General features: G+C 38.1%; 1 protein-coding gene across 5 annotated transcripts in view; it reads right to left on the reverse strand.

Moving 5' to 3' along the window:
* Positions 1 to 13,951, reverse strand: part of LOC131693015 (uncharacterized) — a 146,376-nt gene that overhangs the window by 12,031 nt on the left and 120,394 nt on the right. For all 5 annotated transcript variants that reach the window (XM_058980463.1, XM_058980465.1, XM_058980462.1 and 2 more), the window contains one exon: positions 3,953 to 4,630. In XM_058980463.1, the coding sequence (XP_058836446.1) occupies positions 3,953 to 4,415 (463 nt within the window). In that variant the 5' untranslated portion in view covers positions 4,416 to 4,630. The remainder of the gene's footprint in view (positions 1 to 3,952; positions 4,631 to 13,951) is intronic.

A 13,951-nucleotide genomic window follows, 5' to 3' on the forward strand; every position in this document is an offset into this window, starting at 1 on the left:
TTATTTTGTGCTAAGAATGCAAGAAAATTTTTTGGTAGGAATTAAAATTGTGGTTGTAAATTTGACGTGGAATAACCCGTTCTTTAAAAAAGTAAAACTACTCAACTTTTCGGTCATCAAGATGCCGTGAATTAGACGACAATGCACGAAAAAGCTTCGTTGCAGAAAACGAGTAATGATCTTGTTCTTCGTATGATAATTTTAATTCCACCGAATAATTTTTTTCAGTGTAAACAAAATTGCAGTTTGTTTTGTTTTTTTCCGATGAGCGTCAAATTCACAGAATAAAAATAGTCATAGTGGTAAATAAATTGACCCAAACACGTTCATAATGTGTTCACGCCACTCACCCTCACCACCTTTTTTCAACGCTTGGGCATTATTTTAGTTTGATATAACTATATTCTTGAAATTCTTACCACAAAATTTTAATCGCTGTTTAAGTTGAAGCACCGAAACATCGAAATGCCTAGCTGGTAGAGTCTATTATTCGGACCTCAGTCGCATGATGGAATGTATTATCTGCAGAATGGGTTATACACAATTTTTCTTAGATTAAATAACATATTTAATATCTAAATAATTGTTTAAAACAACACAACTTCAAAACCGCTTTTCTCAAATCTTTTGGAAAATAATCATTGCAAGTACTGCCCTTTTCAATAAAAATGGCTAATTTTGCATTAAAATTTTGGTTTTCAGTGTTTTTTTTAGGAAACTGATAGCTTCCAAAAGAAACAATTTTTTTCAGCAATTAATGACGCAAAAATTTAAATACTAGTTCGTTAAAATAGCCATTTTTAGTTCAAATAGTCAAGACAGAAATTTGTTTTCGTGTTTTTGGGGTTTTCCGTGTACTTGTTAGTTAATTATTCTATTATAGCACACAATTAGAGATAGGGAGAACACAATCAAAATGAAGTGTTTCCAGAAAGCAATTGAGGTATAGTTGGGAGCAAATGCATCAATTAGATTATAAAATTGTTTGAATCACCACTTTGAAATCAAGAATGCTTATGATTCTTTACATCTATCAAATAGCGATTATACAAATCAAGGTGTCTTCAATTTGCTCCATCGATTTGTTTTAACACTTTTTTATAATTACTTGGTGTAAGATAATTTATTATCAATGTTTAGTATTACTTTTTTCAAAAACGTTTGTTCCTGATGGTGAAAATAGATATAACATAAAGTAGTTCAAAGGACGTGGGAGCTTTTTACACATTTTGGTAATTTTATATCCTCTAAGTATTCCGAAATAAAAACACAAATCATAATCTCGAACGACAGTCGACAGCAATACAACTATCGAGCGAATACGTTCGACTCGAGTCGCTTTCGAGTTCGATTGTTATGGTTCCATAATGCCAACACTTCTCGATAATCTAGTACTTTTTCGAGCGAACTCGAACGAAAATTTACTTTTGAGCTTGGTTCGAAATACATAATGCGAAACAAGGTCGAGTCGATAGAATTTTGATCGAATCGAGATGCGTAATGCCACCCCTGGTTGGGCCGGCTGGATGTTGTTGGCTCGAATCAAAACTCGTCGAAATGTCAATTGACGATAGGTTCATCCGGAGTGTTCATTTGTGTTTACATTTTGCTAGCGTTGCCAATTTTAATTTGTGTCCACAACGAGTGGACATTTAAACGTCAAAACGACACAGTACTAACGTTGCTGGATAAGGCTATTAGGCAATCCGTGAGATGTTGGTTTGACAATTCCGCGGTGGACTTTGTCTAGTTATCCTCCAGGAAATGCGGACAAAATGGCAGCCTTCGATTCCATTGGTAAAATTTAGCAGTGCTCCCAAAAAGAGGTAGACCTCAACATGCTGCTAACCGAGACAGAGATTTCTGGGCATTTAATAAAGGATAGATTATTTCAAATATTTTCCTAAGGGAGGAAAGCGAAATAATTGAATTGAAGGGCGTTTTAGTGTGCGTTTCTACTTTCAAAACATTATACCGAAGTTTGCGTATCAATAAGACTGGCAACTCTGTCCAGAATCTGGAGACAATAACAGCAACGCCACTTGCGGGTAAAGGAGGTACATCCCATAGTGATATACACACATATATAAACATTTACATTAACCTTCCGGCAGTCGCACTAGTTCACTGAGTGCACGCTGTTTTGAAAATCTAGCGAAATCGTGTTACGGGCTACGGCACCAGCGGGTGCTCGTTCAGAGAGCCATTCGCGCGACTTCCGGAGGGTTAAGCTTATTACCTTCCTACAAAAGAGACGGTGTATCCTTTGTCGCTTCTCGTTTGTATGGGGGAAAGAAAGAGATATTAGTGTATATGTATTCTTTGATTATACGCAAGACATTGCAAATGCACCCCAATATATCATTTTGAGAATATGAACACAGTCCAAGTCCAAAATGTATACAACAGGACCACCATCTGTCAAATTTCATGCCTGTTACAGTGCAGTAAAAAAATGGATAAACTCGATATCAACGGGCTTTTGGTTTGGATACTAGAAGTATAACAGGGCTGTGTAAAAAGTGTGTTTTTTGTGTAGAAGAGCACAATACATAACTAGGTATTGTCACAGAGAACAGGCATACAAGCTAGAACAAACTTTCCCGAAAAACCTGTGTAAACATTTAAATGAAAATACGTTGAAAATCACCATCGCATACAGGTTTGCATGCGTGAGTCACCATTGTATCCAAGTTTGCATACAAGTCCCATATAGCGATTGCTGGCCGATCGCAGCGACGACCAGTGGCAAGTTGCTACTTGGTGTTGTCATTTCAAATCGACAGTTAAATTTTTACACAAGTTGAAAACTTTACTTGTATGTCAGTTCTCAGTGGTGTTGTGTGCCATAGTGCCAGGCGTTTTGGTTCGCAAACCAAAAAACTATTTCGGATGCCGCGTTCGCATCAGCAAACCAGAGTTTCTGTGCTTGTCTTCCGAGACCCTATTCGGAACCTGCCAGTTGCTTAGTTCATACAAGAAGACTTTTTGGAATTAGGTTTGAGCGTCTAACTCAAGGTGCTTAGAGTTATAAGGTGATTCGTCTTTGGCAGTAACTAGGTGAGGAGTGAGGTAAGTGTGCAGCATACTACGGGGAAGAAAAATGACAGCGAACAACTTTGTTTTCCGCCTGAAATCTAAGCAAACATATGGAGAGAAATAGTAAACAATGTTGTTAGCTGTCGTTTCTAAAACCAACATGGCTGATCGGCGTTTTTGAGGATCGTATCACCTGAGAATAAAAACTCCTTGGTCTAACTAGTGCAAATTTTGGTGTTAGTTTAGATTTATCCTCTAACTGGCACCAAATTGGTGCTAGCTACTGATGAGAACAATCCGAAGCGCTAAAAACTAATTACAGGGCAGCCTTGAGGTGATGTCAGTATTTAATAAGTCACATAGACAAGGTAATGGGAAAATAAAGCTTGTGTTTCCAACACACTTACCAAATCACTTCAAAAACAGTTTCGACTCTTATATAAAACCTAATTTAAATGAATTTAAGTATTCTATGCTATTCTCATGAAATTGGTTCATAAAGGATAAAATTTTAATCAGCAGTATTGTGTCACTTTCAACAGAGAGGTCAAACATTTGACAGAGGTTTTTTCTTCATGTATAGATTGTTGATTTGGCCTCAAAATTGAACCAGACACTCCTGGTGGGACTAGTAATCGACTGAGGGGGGGGGGGGTGGTTTGCGTACCGATGAGGTTTTCTGGCCACTCTAGTGTAGAACTCAATGCACTATTTTTGCTTATATGATCAAGATTTTGTTGGAATTCTCAACAGCTGAACAAAGGAGTAAAGATGAGTAATAGTACTGAAACGTTTAGTTCTTAAAGTATCCAACAATACTACGAACAGCTTAAGTAACTGCTCGCGATCCTAAAATAACTCAACTCCGTGCACAATCGAGATATGATTATCATTTAAGTTCGTATATACTTACACGATCCCGACACCGGTCCGGATCCGCCGCTACGCATGCTCAACTGCTGCTGCCGGTCCAGCACCGTTTCCGACTTGACGTAGAACGGTTTACTCTCGGCGAGCATTTCGACGGCCGACTTCCGTTTAGAATTGCGCATATTGTGATAGTGAATGGCGGCCTGCTGCTGCTGCTGATAGTAGATCGTTTGCTGGTGGGACACCGACGAAATCGTGGTCGTCGAAGTCGATAGATACGATGTTGGCGGTGTGATAATTTGCTGCGACAGTGCGGCTGCTGCTGCAGCCGCTGCCGTCATCGAGGAAGCTGACGAGTGATGCGGTGGCAGTGAATGATGCTGCTGCGGCTGCTGCTGGTGGTACGGCGAATGGGGTGTCGTCACCATGTGACCCTGCCCGGAACCCGGATGATGATGGCGACTGCCGCCGTGCCTGGGACTAGTACCGTACACTACAGCTGCCATTGTGCAAGAGGTGCGTGCGTTTTGCGTTCCGAAATGCAGTTCTATGAATGCTGGTATACAGTAACCCTTTTTGGTTGGTATCGGGTTTAATTCCTCTAACGTCGATTCGTTGCTGATTGTTTAAGTCTCTTTCTCATTGTTTCAATTGTGTCTATAGCCAGGTTGAGCTCAGTTCAGAAAGGATCATATTCCACTCTAACATATTTACGATTTATCTGGAAGTTGCAAGAAGAAAAATAATGATCAGTTATTAATTGGAACGTACGTTTTCTCATCAATAAGAACATCTGAAAGACTCCAGTTTTTAGTGGGTGTAGAGCAGCCGATTAACAACAAGTACGTGATGTCAGTACGAGATAGATTTTTAAGCTCCGCTTTTAGTTTCCGTATGTACACGTTTCCTTTTTGCCCATTGGAAACAGTTCTTTACTGTATCCTATATTACAGTTGACACGTTTTGAGTTGCATTTGCGTGTTTGTTATTTTTTGTTTGTTGAAGCCGCATCGCTAAAGCACCAGGCTGGGCGTTTTTATATGTAGACAGCAGGGCTCTGCGATAATTAAATATTTTACAGACAGCAGAAAATTGTGCTGAAACAAATTTCAATGTTTGCCCATTTTTTGCCACGTTATTTCCGAGCCTATGGCGTGATGTCGTTTTGCGATGGTTGGTCTTTTCGAATGTTTTACGGTGCTAAAATTAAACTAATGGTTTGGGTTTTGCTCGAATATAGCGCTAAACTAAGCTGATCGAATTGGGTCATTAAGCCATATTCTGTTTTTAGTATTGTCCATTGTAGCAAACATCAAAGATACGTAGCCGAACTTTCCATTTTATTTTTTGTACATCAAACGATGAATAGATGTTATTTGATGAAATTGAATTAATATGGCCATACCTTCATTCCAAGCACCTTGATTCCTTTCCGTTGGCTGGGTTGACAGTCAAAGATACAAACCCATATGGCTACAACCTGGGACGAGACCCGTGGATACGAAGAAACTTAAAGGTCATATTTCTTGAAATCTTTTCGCAGTCTATTTGAAAATCTGTGCAAATCTGTCCAAATGTGTCTCCAAACAAGAACTGGCGACCTTTTTTTAGTTTTTAATGGCCCGGGAATATTTCAACAATAAGGCTAAATAGTATTATTTACCACAAAATCAAAGACAAAAAATCTTAAAACAACATGTATACTTTGATGTGACGCAATATATTATATTATTTGAGGGTCATAAGAATCTGAATTGACAATTTGAATAATGCTTTATATAAATTAAAAAAGTACATTTGCGGATAATGAATTCTTTCATGTGATAAGAAAGGTAGTTTAAAAGCATATTTTTGTGAAAATTAGTGCTTTCGTTAAAATGGTTTTCTGGGTGAAAATCATCCGAAATGTTGTTCCCGTTCTGAAGGCCGCATTAGTATAAAAATTAGACAATCGCTGTACAAGTTTGGCATAGCGTGTACCAGTTACCAACAAGTGCTACTCGCGAATCTGTTGTGCATAGCGAAAGAAACTACCTAGCTAATTCGTTGAGCACCCACGGGTCGTTCGTCGCGTGGCCGATAGATGGGCTGTATCCTAAAAAGCGTGAAATAATTCGTTTCACGCAAGCGCAAACGAACAACAGCAAAATCCATTCAATTTAATTCAATTCCATCGAGACCGGCTTTTGATAGCCATCCACCCATTCAACCATGATACCGCGAAATAGAACCGCTCAGGAGACTTTTGGCAGGCATACGTACGTTTAGGGTATGGTACGGGAGATCGCTTTTTCTGCGCTGATCGACTGAACGAAAGTCGTTTTCTAGCACGCAATGGTCGGTTGGTTGTCACCGGACCGTTAAATTTATTGTTTACAATGCTTGCAAAGCGCCTATCAGACCCCATCAGGTTCTTAGGAAGCAGTAGCTTTCGCGAAAACCTGCTGAGAACCTTGCCCCGTGGCTGACTGGTTGTCGGCGGTGATCGATAGTAACGTCACTTGACCAAGAATGGAACATGCCAACACAGAGGGAAAACAAGGCTGATTAATAATTCATATCGCGCACATCTGCAACGAGGTTACTGCACGGCCACAGTCTTTTGTGTGTCATCCGAGCATCTCAATATGGTCATCATTGAATCCAGTTGGAGGTCTATACAAACAATGCGTTTTTTTCGTTTTTTTTAGTTTTGGAGACTTGGCGAGTCCATCCCAGCGCCATAGCTGTGGTAGATACGATCTAATGGAGACAATGGTTAATTCGAGGTTTCTTAGTCGGAATTGGAGACCCGAATAATTTTGCAAATTAGTTAAGGTACCTGCCGAACAGCGTAGTTTTCTACAGGTACCTGCCGTACAGTGTAGGTTTTTATGCTTTCAGTGGGGTTGGTATAGCACCTTGGGTCGGTTGTGTATAGGGTATGGAGAAATTGATTTACAATTCATTTTACCAACGGAAACGTGAGTGTTATGTACATTTTGAATTCTTATAACTTTTTACTATCTTTGCTTATGGCTACGCTGGTTCAATTAGCTGTCTTTGCTAACACCTCACTGCTCGTATTGAAGTGCCCCGGTATTGAAGAAACTTTCAGCATTTGTGCATATACCCAACGAGATCGAACCGTCGTTTATCTAATCTTAAGTATATCGTCTTTGATCATTTAAACGACTATATATAGCACCCTCTGGCGGTTCTACTGTGTAATAATTCAATTTTGAATAAGCGATTATACAAAATTGGACTCAATTGTGTCGACTTAGCTTGAATGTAAATTTCCACTCTTTTTTATGTAAATTTCCACGCGTGAATGAAAATTTCCCCTCTTTTTGATCAAACCGTACAGATCGTTGCCACTCCTTTTCGGTGAATCAAAAATTGAGTCACTTCCCACAACATCAGGTGTGAATACTTGTACAGTTGCGAGACGCGTGCTTCTTCTAATCCCTTAAAAATGGGTAAATTTTGTTAATCAAAATCATAGAAAAGAGCACTATCACAGAGGTGCTCATTATATAGAGTCTACGCGTCTCAATACATATCTAGTGCAAACAAGGTTGGAGAAAGGTTAGTTTTGGAATATGCTGAAGGATGATCTGTTAAAAGATCTTCATCTTCATCTTTTCAATCCCTCCGAACTCTTTCATCCCCAGTTTCAGTGGGCTTGGCTTAAAGTGTTCGGTTATCTCCGAATAACGAACAAAACTATACCTGGCTGACACAGAAATTGGAGGAGATAAGTTGGATGGCAGAAGACTTCCATTTTATTGTCGATCCATATAGCCTTCACCAGATTAAGGTATTCCTTTACATTGCATGGAATCCCAGGGAATGATTTGATGAAGCTAGATTTTCATAAGCCTTATTCGCGGACAGTTTGCCGTGCAGTTCTGAGAATAAGTCGATCACATAAAAAATACAATAGTATTGCAGTATCGACAGAATTGGGCAGAAAGTGCACAGAATTTTACGCGCAAAAGTCGTATAAGTCCTTTCTGAACGTCGGATCGCTCGAAATTTTCCGAATATACGCGACGTTAGAAACTCACATGAAAAACTTGATGAAAGCTGAAAAACGAGGTTATTGGCACATGTTCGTCGACGGATTAACAAGAAAAACAATATTTCGTCTGGTGGCTGGACCCTACGTTGTGTACTCGATTCAACTTTTGAGCGGAATTCACGAAACCAAGAATCCTTGTAATTGAATGTAGATCTACATTCAAACGATAGACGTATTGTTTTATCTAACTGCATAGATGCTCGCACTAAGCATTGCAATGCGCTTATCTCCGTAACGTTCGTCGAAAATTGACACATTTCGTGGGACAATGGAAGTTTAGGAATCCCAAAGGTATCAACAAACCTTGGTTTAACGGGGATGGACGAAGGTCGTAACTTCCTTCGGATGATATCTCGGGTCATGTTCAATCATTGTATGTTGAATGCGCATCTTCGGCGTATCGAGACCGTGGAGAGCGGTCTCTGCGCTTGTAGTAACGGTTATCGCAACATTAAACATGTTGTCTGGTCGTGTCCCTAGTGTTCTAGCTACTGGTGCTGGAAGAAGATTTCGCTAGAGTTTCGGAATGTGTTGTACAAAATACAACGGCGCGAGGGCCGAAGGGTTAAACACGATAGATATCCAAATTTAGTTATCTCCTCTCTTTTGGTTTACATATGCTAACAGCTACCTGCAGGCCCGTGCGCAAGCGGAGGGTTTTAAGGGTTCAAACCTCTCCCACGAGGGTTTTGAATTATTTTTAAAAATTTATTAACTTCCTGTTCAGGATGTTTGTTCAGCGTTTATTTGACCAACCAGGAAACTAATCCACTGGGTATTGTGCGTGAAGAATACGCTTGATCTTGCCTGAGTGAAATGATGACTGTTGAATCATATATGAAGGTTGAGAATTGACAGTTCTCATTATATTGAATACTGTCATTTGCTTTGAAGTAGTGCATGCACTATATTATTGATTGTCATGTTAACCATATTTCTTCATGAGTTTAAAAATATTCTAGCTTGATTATTGACGTAAAAGGTGACACGTTAGTTTCTTTTTGTTCTTATTGTTTTCAATCTTGTTCTAGTAATTAGTGTAAAAATTACTGTCTTCGATTATATATTCGACATAAAAAGCTGGTCGTTTCAGGTATTTCGCTAGTGGTTATTTTATACCATCTTTAAGCACTAGCGGCCATTAGTTCAGTGAGCCATTTACGCGATCTCCGGAGGAGTAACAACGAGCGCGAATAATACTCGGTACCTTATTCAATTGTTCGCGGAGAAAGAAATCAACATATTATTGTCATTTTTTTGCTATATAAATACTAAATTTTATATACAATGAATAGTGCTTGTATTGCGAAGTCTTCAATTACATAGTTATTACCGCATCTATTTCGACAGATCTATTGAGACGCTAAAGGAAATCGCTTTTCATAGTATTGAATTCTGTTTTTAAATATCGTGTTTTGCCGGAATAAAAAAACACCGAATGATAAAATTGTTCACATACGTCTGCTTCTATTAAAATAAGCAACACTCCCGACTGTTGGCAATATGAAGTTGAAGTTGCTTTTTTACAAACCGGACATTTCCAAATTAATTCAACAAACGATAAATCAATCCAATTCTCGGCAGCCGGCTGCCCAGAGCAATAAACACATGATAACACTTATGAGAGTTGCATAGATCATGCATGCATCACTTATCAAGGTGAATTTTGTGTAACTCTTTTCTCCATCCTACTATCAAAAACTCCTTTCGGTGGCAACGTGGAGATGCAGAGGTATACACGGTCTCCATAACAACATTTGCTACACTAACATTCCTTTCTTTCCCCGATGACTGTAAGAACGTGGCCGGCGCCGTTATTGACATTTGAACGTATAGAACTCTCAAAACGTGCACATTGAGGATGGATAGCTACTCCCAGGCCCCATTCGTTGATCCTTGCAATTTTGCTTGTTCTGATCAATCACGGAGTAGCAACTACGAATTGTACGGTCATCATGCTCATACTCATGCAAAATTTATTAACTTCCTGTTCAGGTTATACTGCGAGTCGTGTCATTCGAGTTCGGTCACTCTAGAAACAAGTCGTTGAAAAAACCACGGAAGAAACCTCACAAAGATGGCTGGAAAAAGATGTAAGTTATGTTTGTCGGCATTTCTGGGCAGGTTCACGTTTCGGCATATTTCGATATTAGCACTAGTTGTGAGTAGATCAGCTACACAGCAAAGGTCGGTCGGCGGGCTAGCAACGGGATCTAAGGAAAAAGCAAGATGTCAGCGAAAATCAAGACATCGTTATCTGCAGAAATTTTACAGCCGATTATCTCTTCGTCGGAGTGACTGACAGCTAAATGGCTCGCTAAAATGGTCATCGGTATCGGGAGAAATACCGCCGCCGAGAAATTCTCGGCAGCAGGTCTGAGCAGGTCAGATATATCGAGAAGGTTGGACAGCAAGCAAGAAAAAGCATCAATGGAAAAAACATGAACGATTAACACAAAATAAAAAGAGCATGAGTACAATCTCCACTGCAGTAGTGCCTACATGGAAAAAATCCGTTCAAAAATTCATAAAAAAATATGGTTATTTCGTGAACTGAACGATTTACGACAACCGTGACCAAGTTCCTAAAATTATGAATAATAAACCTCGTATCCATGACACTATTTGTGTTTCCACAAAACTAGTTACATTCGAATGTTTGGTTTACTTTACTATCCGATTTTATGTCAGAGTGGCGGAATCTATGTTCATGATTTCAGGATCTTAGTCGCGATTTTCGTAATTTCTATTCACGTTATCGCGATATTTCAGTCATGAGTAAAGCGTTTCATGTTCATAATTTCAGGATCATAGTCACTATTTTGAATATTTCAATCACGAGTAATGTGATTCATGTCTATGATTGCAGGAACTTTGTCGTGGTTTCCATAATTTCTGTTCATGTTGTGAAATTTTAGTCATGAGTAGTTTATTTATGTTCATTATTTCAGGATCTTAGTGACGATTTTTGATATTTTTGTCACGAGTTGTGTGATATATGTTTATTATGTCAGGACCTTAGTCGCGATTTTTGTAATTTCTGTTCATCTTTTCGTGATATTTTACTTTCGAATGTGACATGATATCAGCAGTTTCATCGTGGTATTCGTAATTTCTGCAGTACAGGTTTGAGTCTATCACAGATAATTTATTGTTTATTTATTTATTTCTTATCTTCGGTATACACCATACAGACACCTTTTAAAACTATATATTTCTTATAAAAAACTTATATCTATGCTTCCGAGTTTGATAAAATAGATCACGAGAAAATATCCACAATGTTTTGATTTTGCGAACTATTTATGAATAACTAACTCTACTACGATTAATGATCATAAAGTTGTAAACTAGTTCACGTACAGAAAATCTATTTGGTAATGACAAGGAAACCGTGACTGAATTTCACAAAACCAAAACAAATATTTCCACTTATAAAAGCGTTATGAGAGCGTTACTGAAGCGAAATTGAACATAATTATAAAGCACGTGATTTTGTTCATAGTCCTGTTTTCGCAACGTAAAAACGTGAATGTTCCAGAATTCATGGTACTTTATTCACGATTTTAGAAACAATGTTTTTACGGTGAAACGGTGGCCTTGGTGGATGAGGATGGCAAGATACAAGAGGTTTAAGTTTAGTAGATAGGACTAACTACTTCAAACCAATCAGACACTACCACTAACCAATTCCATTCCTTCTCGATAATAGACATTCACCCAATTTGTTGAGCCGAGTCGATTGGTACATAATACTCGGCCCTTCAGGTCTCATAAAAAATCTTCAAAGTTTAACGTCTTTTATAAAAAAAACGTAGAAAAATCAAAACCCTCCCCATGGGCATTTTCTGCGCATGGGCCTGGCTACCTGGAAATCTGAACCCAAGAGTTCCCAGCGAATCCAAGGAGGCCATCCGGCGATCCGGTTCATGATGTCCTGACAGTGATCTTCCGTTCGTCAAAAATCTGCAAGTTTAATTTGCTATTTTTCCCTGTCATTATTGTACGCCCTCTTCTCATTTTCCCTGATACGGTCTCTGCTACTGATGTTAGAATCAATCCCTGTTGTGTATGTCTTTTGTCTTCCTTATAAAAAGCCTACTAGTGTTTCTCTTTGTTTCAATTTTTATTCAAATAATTATTGTTAAAAAATTACAAATTGTATATCCAGTCTTTAACAATATTTCTAACTGCGGGTAGTACTACCCATACTACTCACGTGTTACACCAGCCCTGATAAACTGCTGGGGGTTTAGTCGTTCTATTATCTCCATATTCCCTCGGGAGCGTTGATATATCCGCTCATCAAGAAGTTTCTTTGCGTTCCTTGGGAGTGAAGAATACTTCCGTTTTGCTTATGGCCTCTGTGTTGTTATTTTTCTTATCCCTAACATTACCACTTCCCCTATCCTTCACAAGTAACAATTAAAATGCCTCGGGGATTTATCATTGTTTTATCCTGGTTTTATGAAGGAATCCTTGAAACCGGTGATTTTATAATGGTTCTATGCAGCTGTCATTTCATTTTTTCATAAATTTTACTATAAAACTATGTTATGACTTCCAAGATAAAGCTTTAGGTTACAAGTTTATATAGTGGTTGTGAAACGGTTCTATATACTTTGTTAACCCATTATAACCCAAAGGAGTCAAAAAGTGAGCCAAATGCAGTGATATCCTCAATTCCATAAAAAAATCGAAGATTATGGGAAAAACAAAATCACCGCTTAAAATGGTTTTGAGATTGAAAATATCTCATGCAAAAATTTCGTCCGCTTAAATAAAAACAAATTTTAAGTTGTTTCGCATATTTCATCGAATTTTTTGATAGACAACACTTCTTTTACACCTGTGACAACGTTTTGTCACATAATGGAATTATTAGCACTAATCCTAACAATTAGGCAATCCATGAGAAGTTTCTGATCAGCTGATTATTTCTTGTTTACTTATTCTGACGTTACTCCGAGAGGTGTGACGTCCGACAATATCGTTGATTCGATCCAACATCAAACGAATCGGGCTAGTTGTCTGTCGGACGAGTTTTTCTGTTCGCAGGAGCAGACTTGTTGACAGAACCCACCGCTGAATTGTCAAACAAACGTCTAATGGATTCCTTAATAGAATTAAATCAAATGTTTTGCTTACTTTTCAGCCGCCATTTGCCTCAACAATACAGGTTAAAAAATGTAAATAAAATGACAAAAATTGGCATCTGTCTTACTTCACAATGAAGTATGCGGTGTAATGATTCCATTAGTGCAATAATAAAGCAGTTAGATGTCAAAATTCCACAGTATATACGCCTTAAACGATGGATAGTCCTGCGCATGAAATTTCATACGCTAGGATATAATGGGTTAAAACTGGAATAAAACTAACATACAACAAGAAATTAAGTTATAATACAGTTTTGTCGTAGATTATTGCACGTGTTCAGGTTTTGGAATGTCTATATTAAAAACTCTTTAAAATAATTACTCTTATGAAAGGCATGAGCTATACTAAGGAGTTATAAAATTGTCATCAGAAGCTCGAATCTTTGTTTACTTGCATGTAATATAGTAACTGTAGTGCAAATAAGTTACTTCGAAACTACCATTTGGAAATGGAATTCTCCCTCAATTTCTTTTGACCCAAAGCAGAACCAAGAAAGAATTATTTCGTCTTTGCAGGTTAATAACTTTTAAGAATTTCTGAACAACCGCTGACAGGATGATGTGGTTTGTTTTTCTCGTTTCTCCAGGATGATTATCAAGATGGTAAATAAAGGTGAGAGCTTTTTTGTGCGTGCTGATGCAGTTGTCAATCACAAGAAGCTCATTAATCATTAATTGTTTCATTTTTAAAACGATTTACGATTTGGTGACTGCTAGGAAATACATTTAACAAAATAACGTTCGTTTGAAAAATAAGTAAATATCGAAATTAGATCATTTGTGAAAATTAGGTCATTATTGAAAATTAAATAAAAGC

This window comes from Topomyia yanbarensis, chromosome 3 (genome assembly GCF_030247195.1).
Source record: "Topomyia yanbarensis strain Yona2022 chromosome 3, ASM3024719v1, whole genome shotgun sequence".
Taxonomy (NCBI): Eukaryota; Metazoa; Arthropoda; class Insecta; order Diptera; family Culicidae; genus Topomyia; species Topomyia yanbarensis.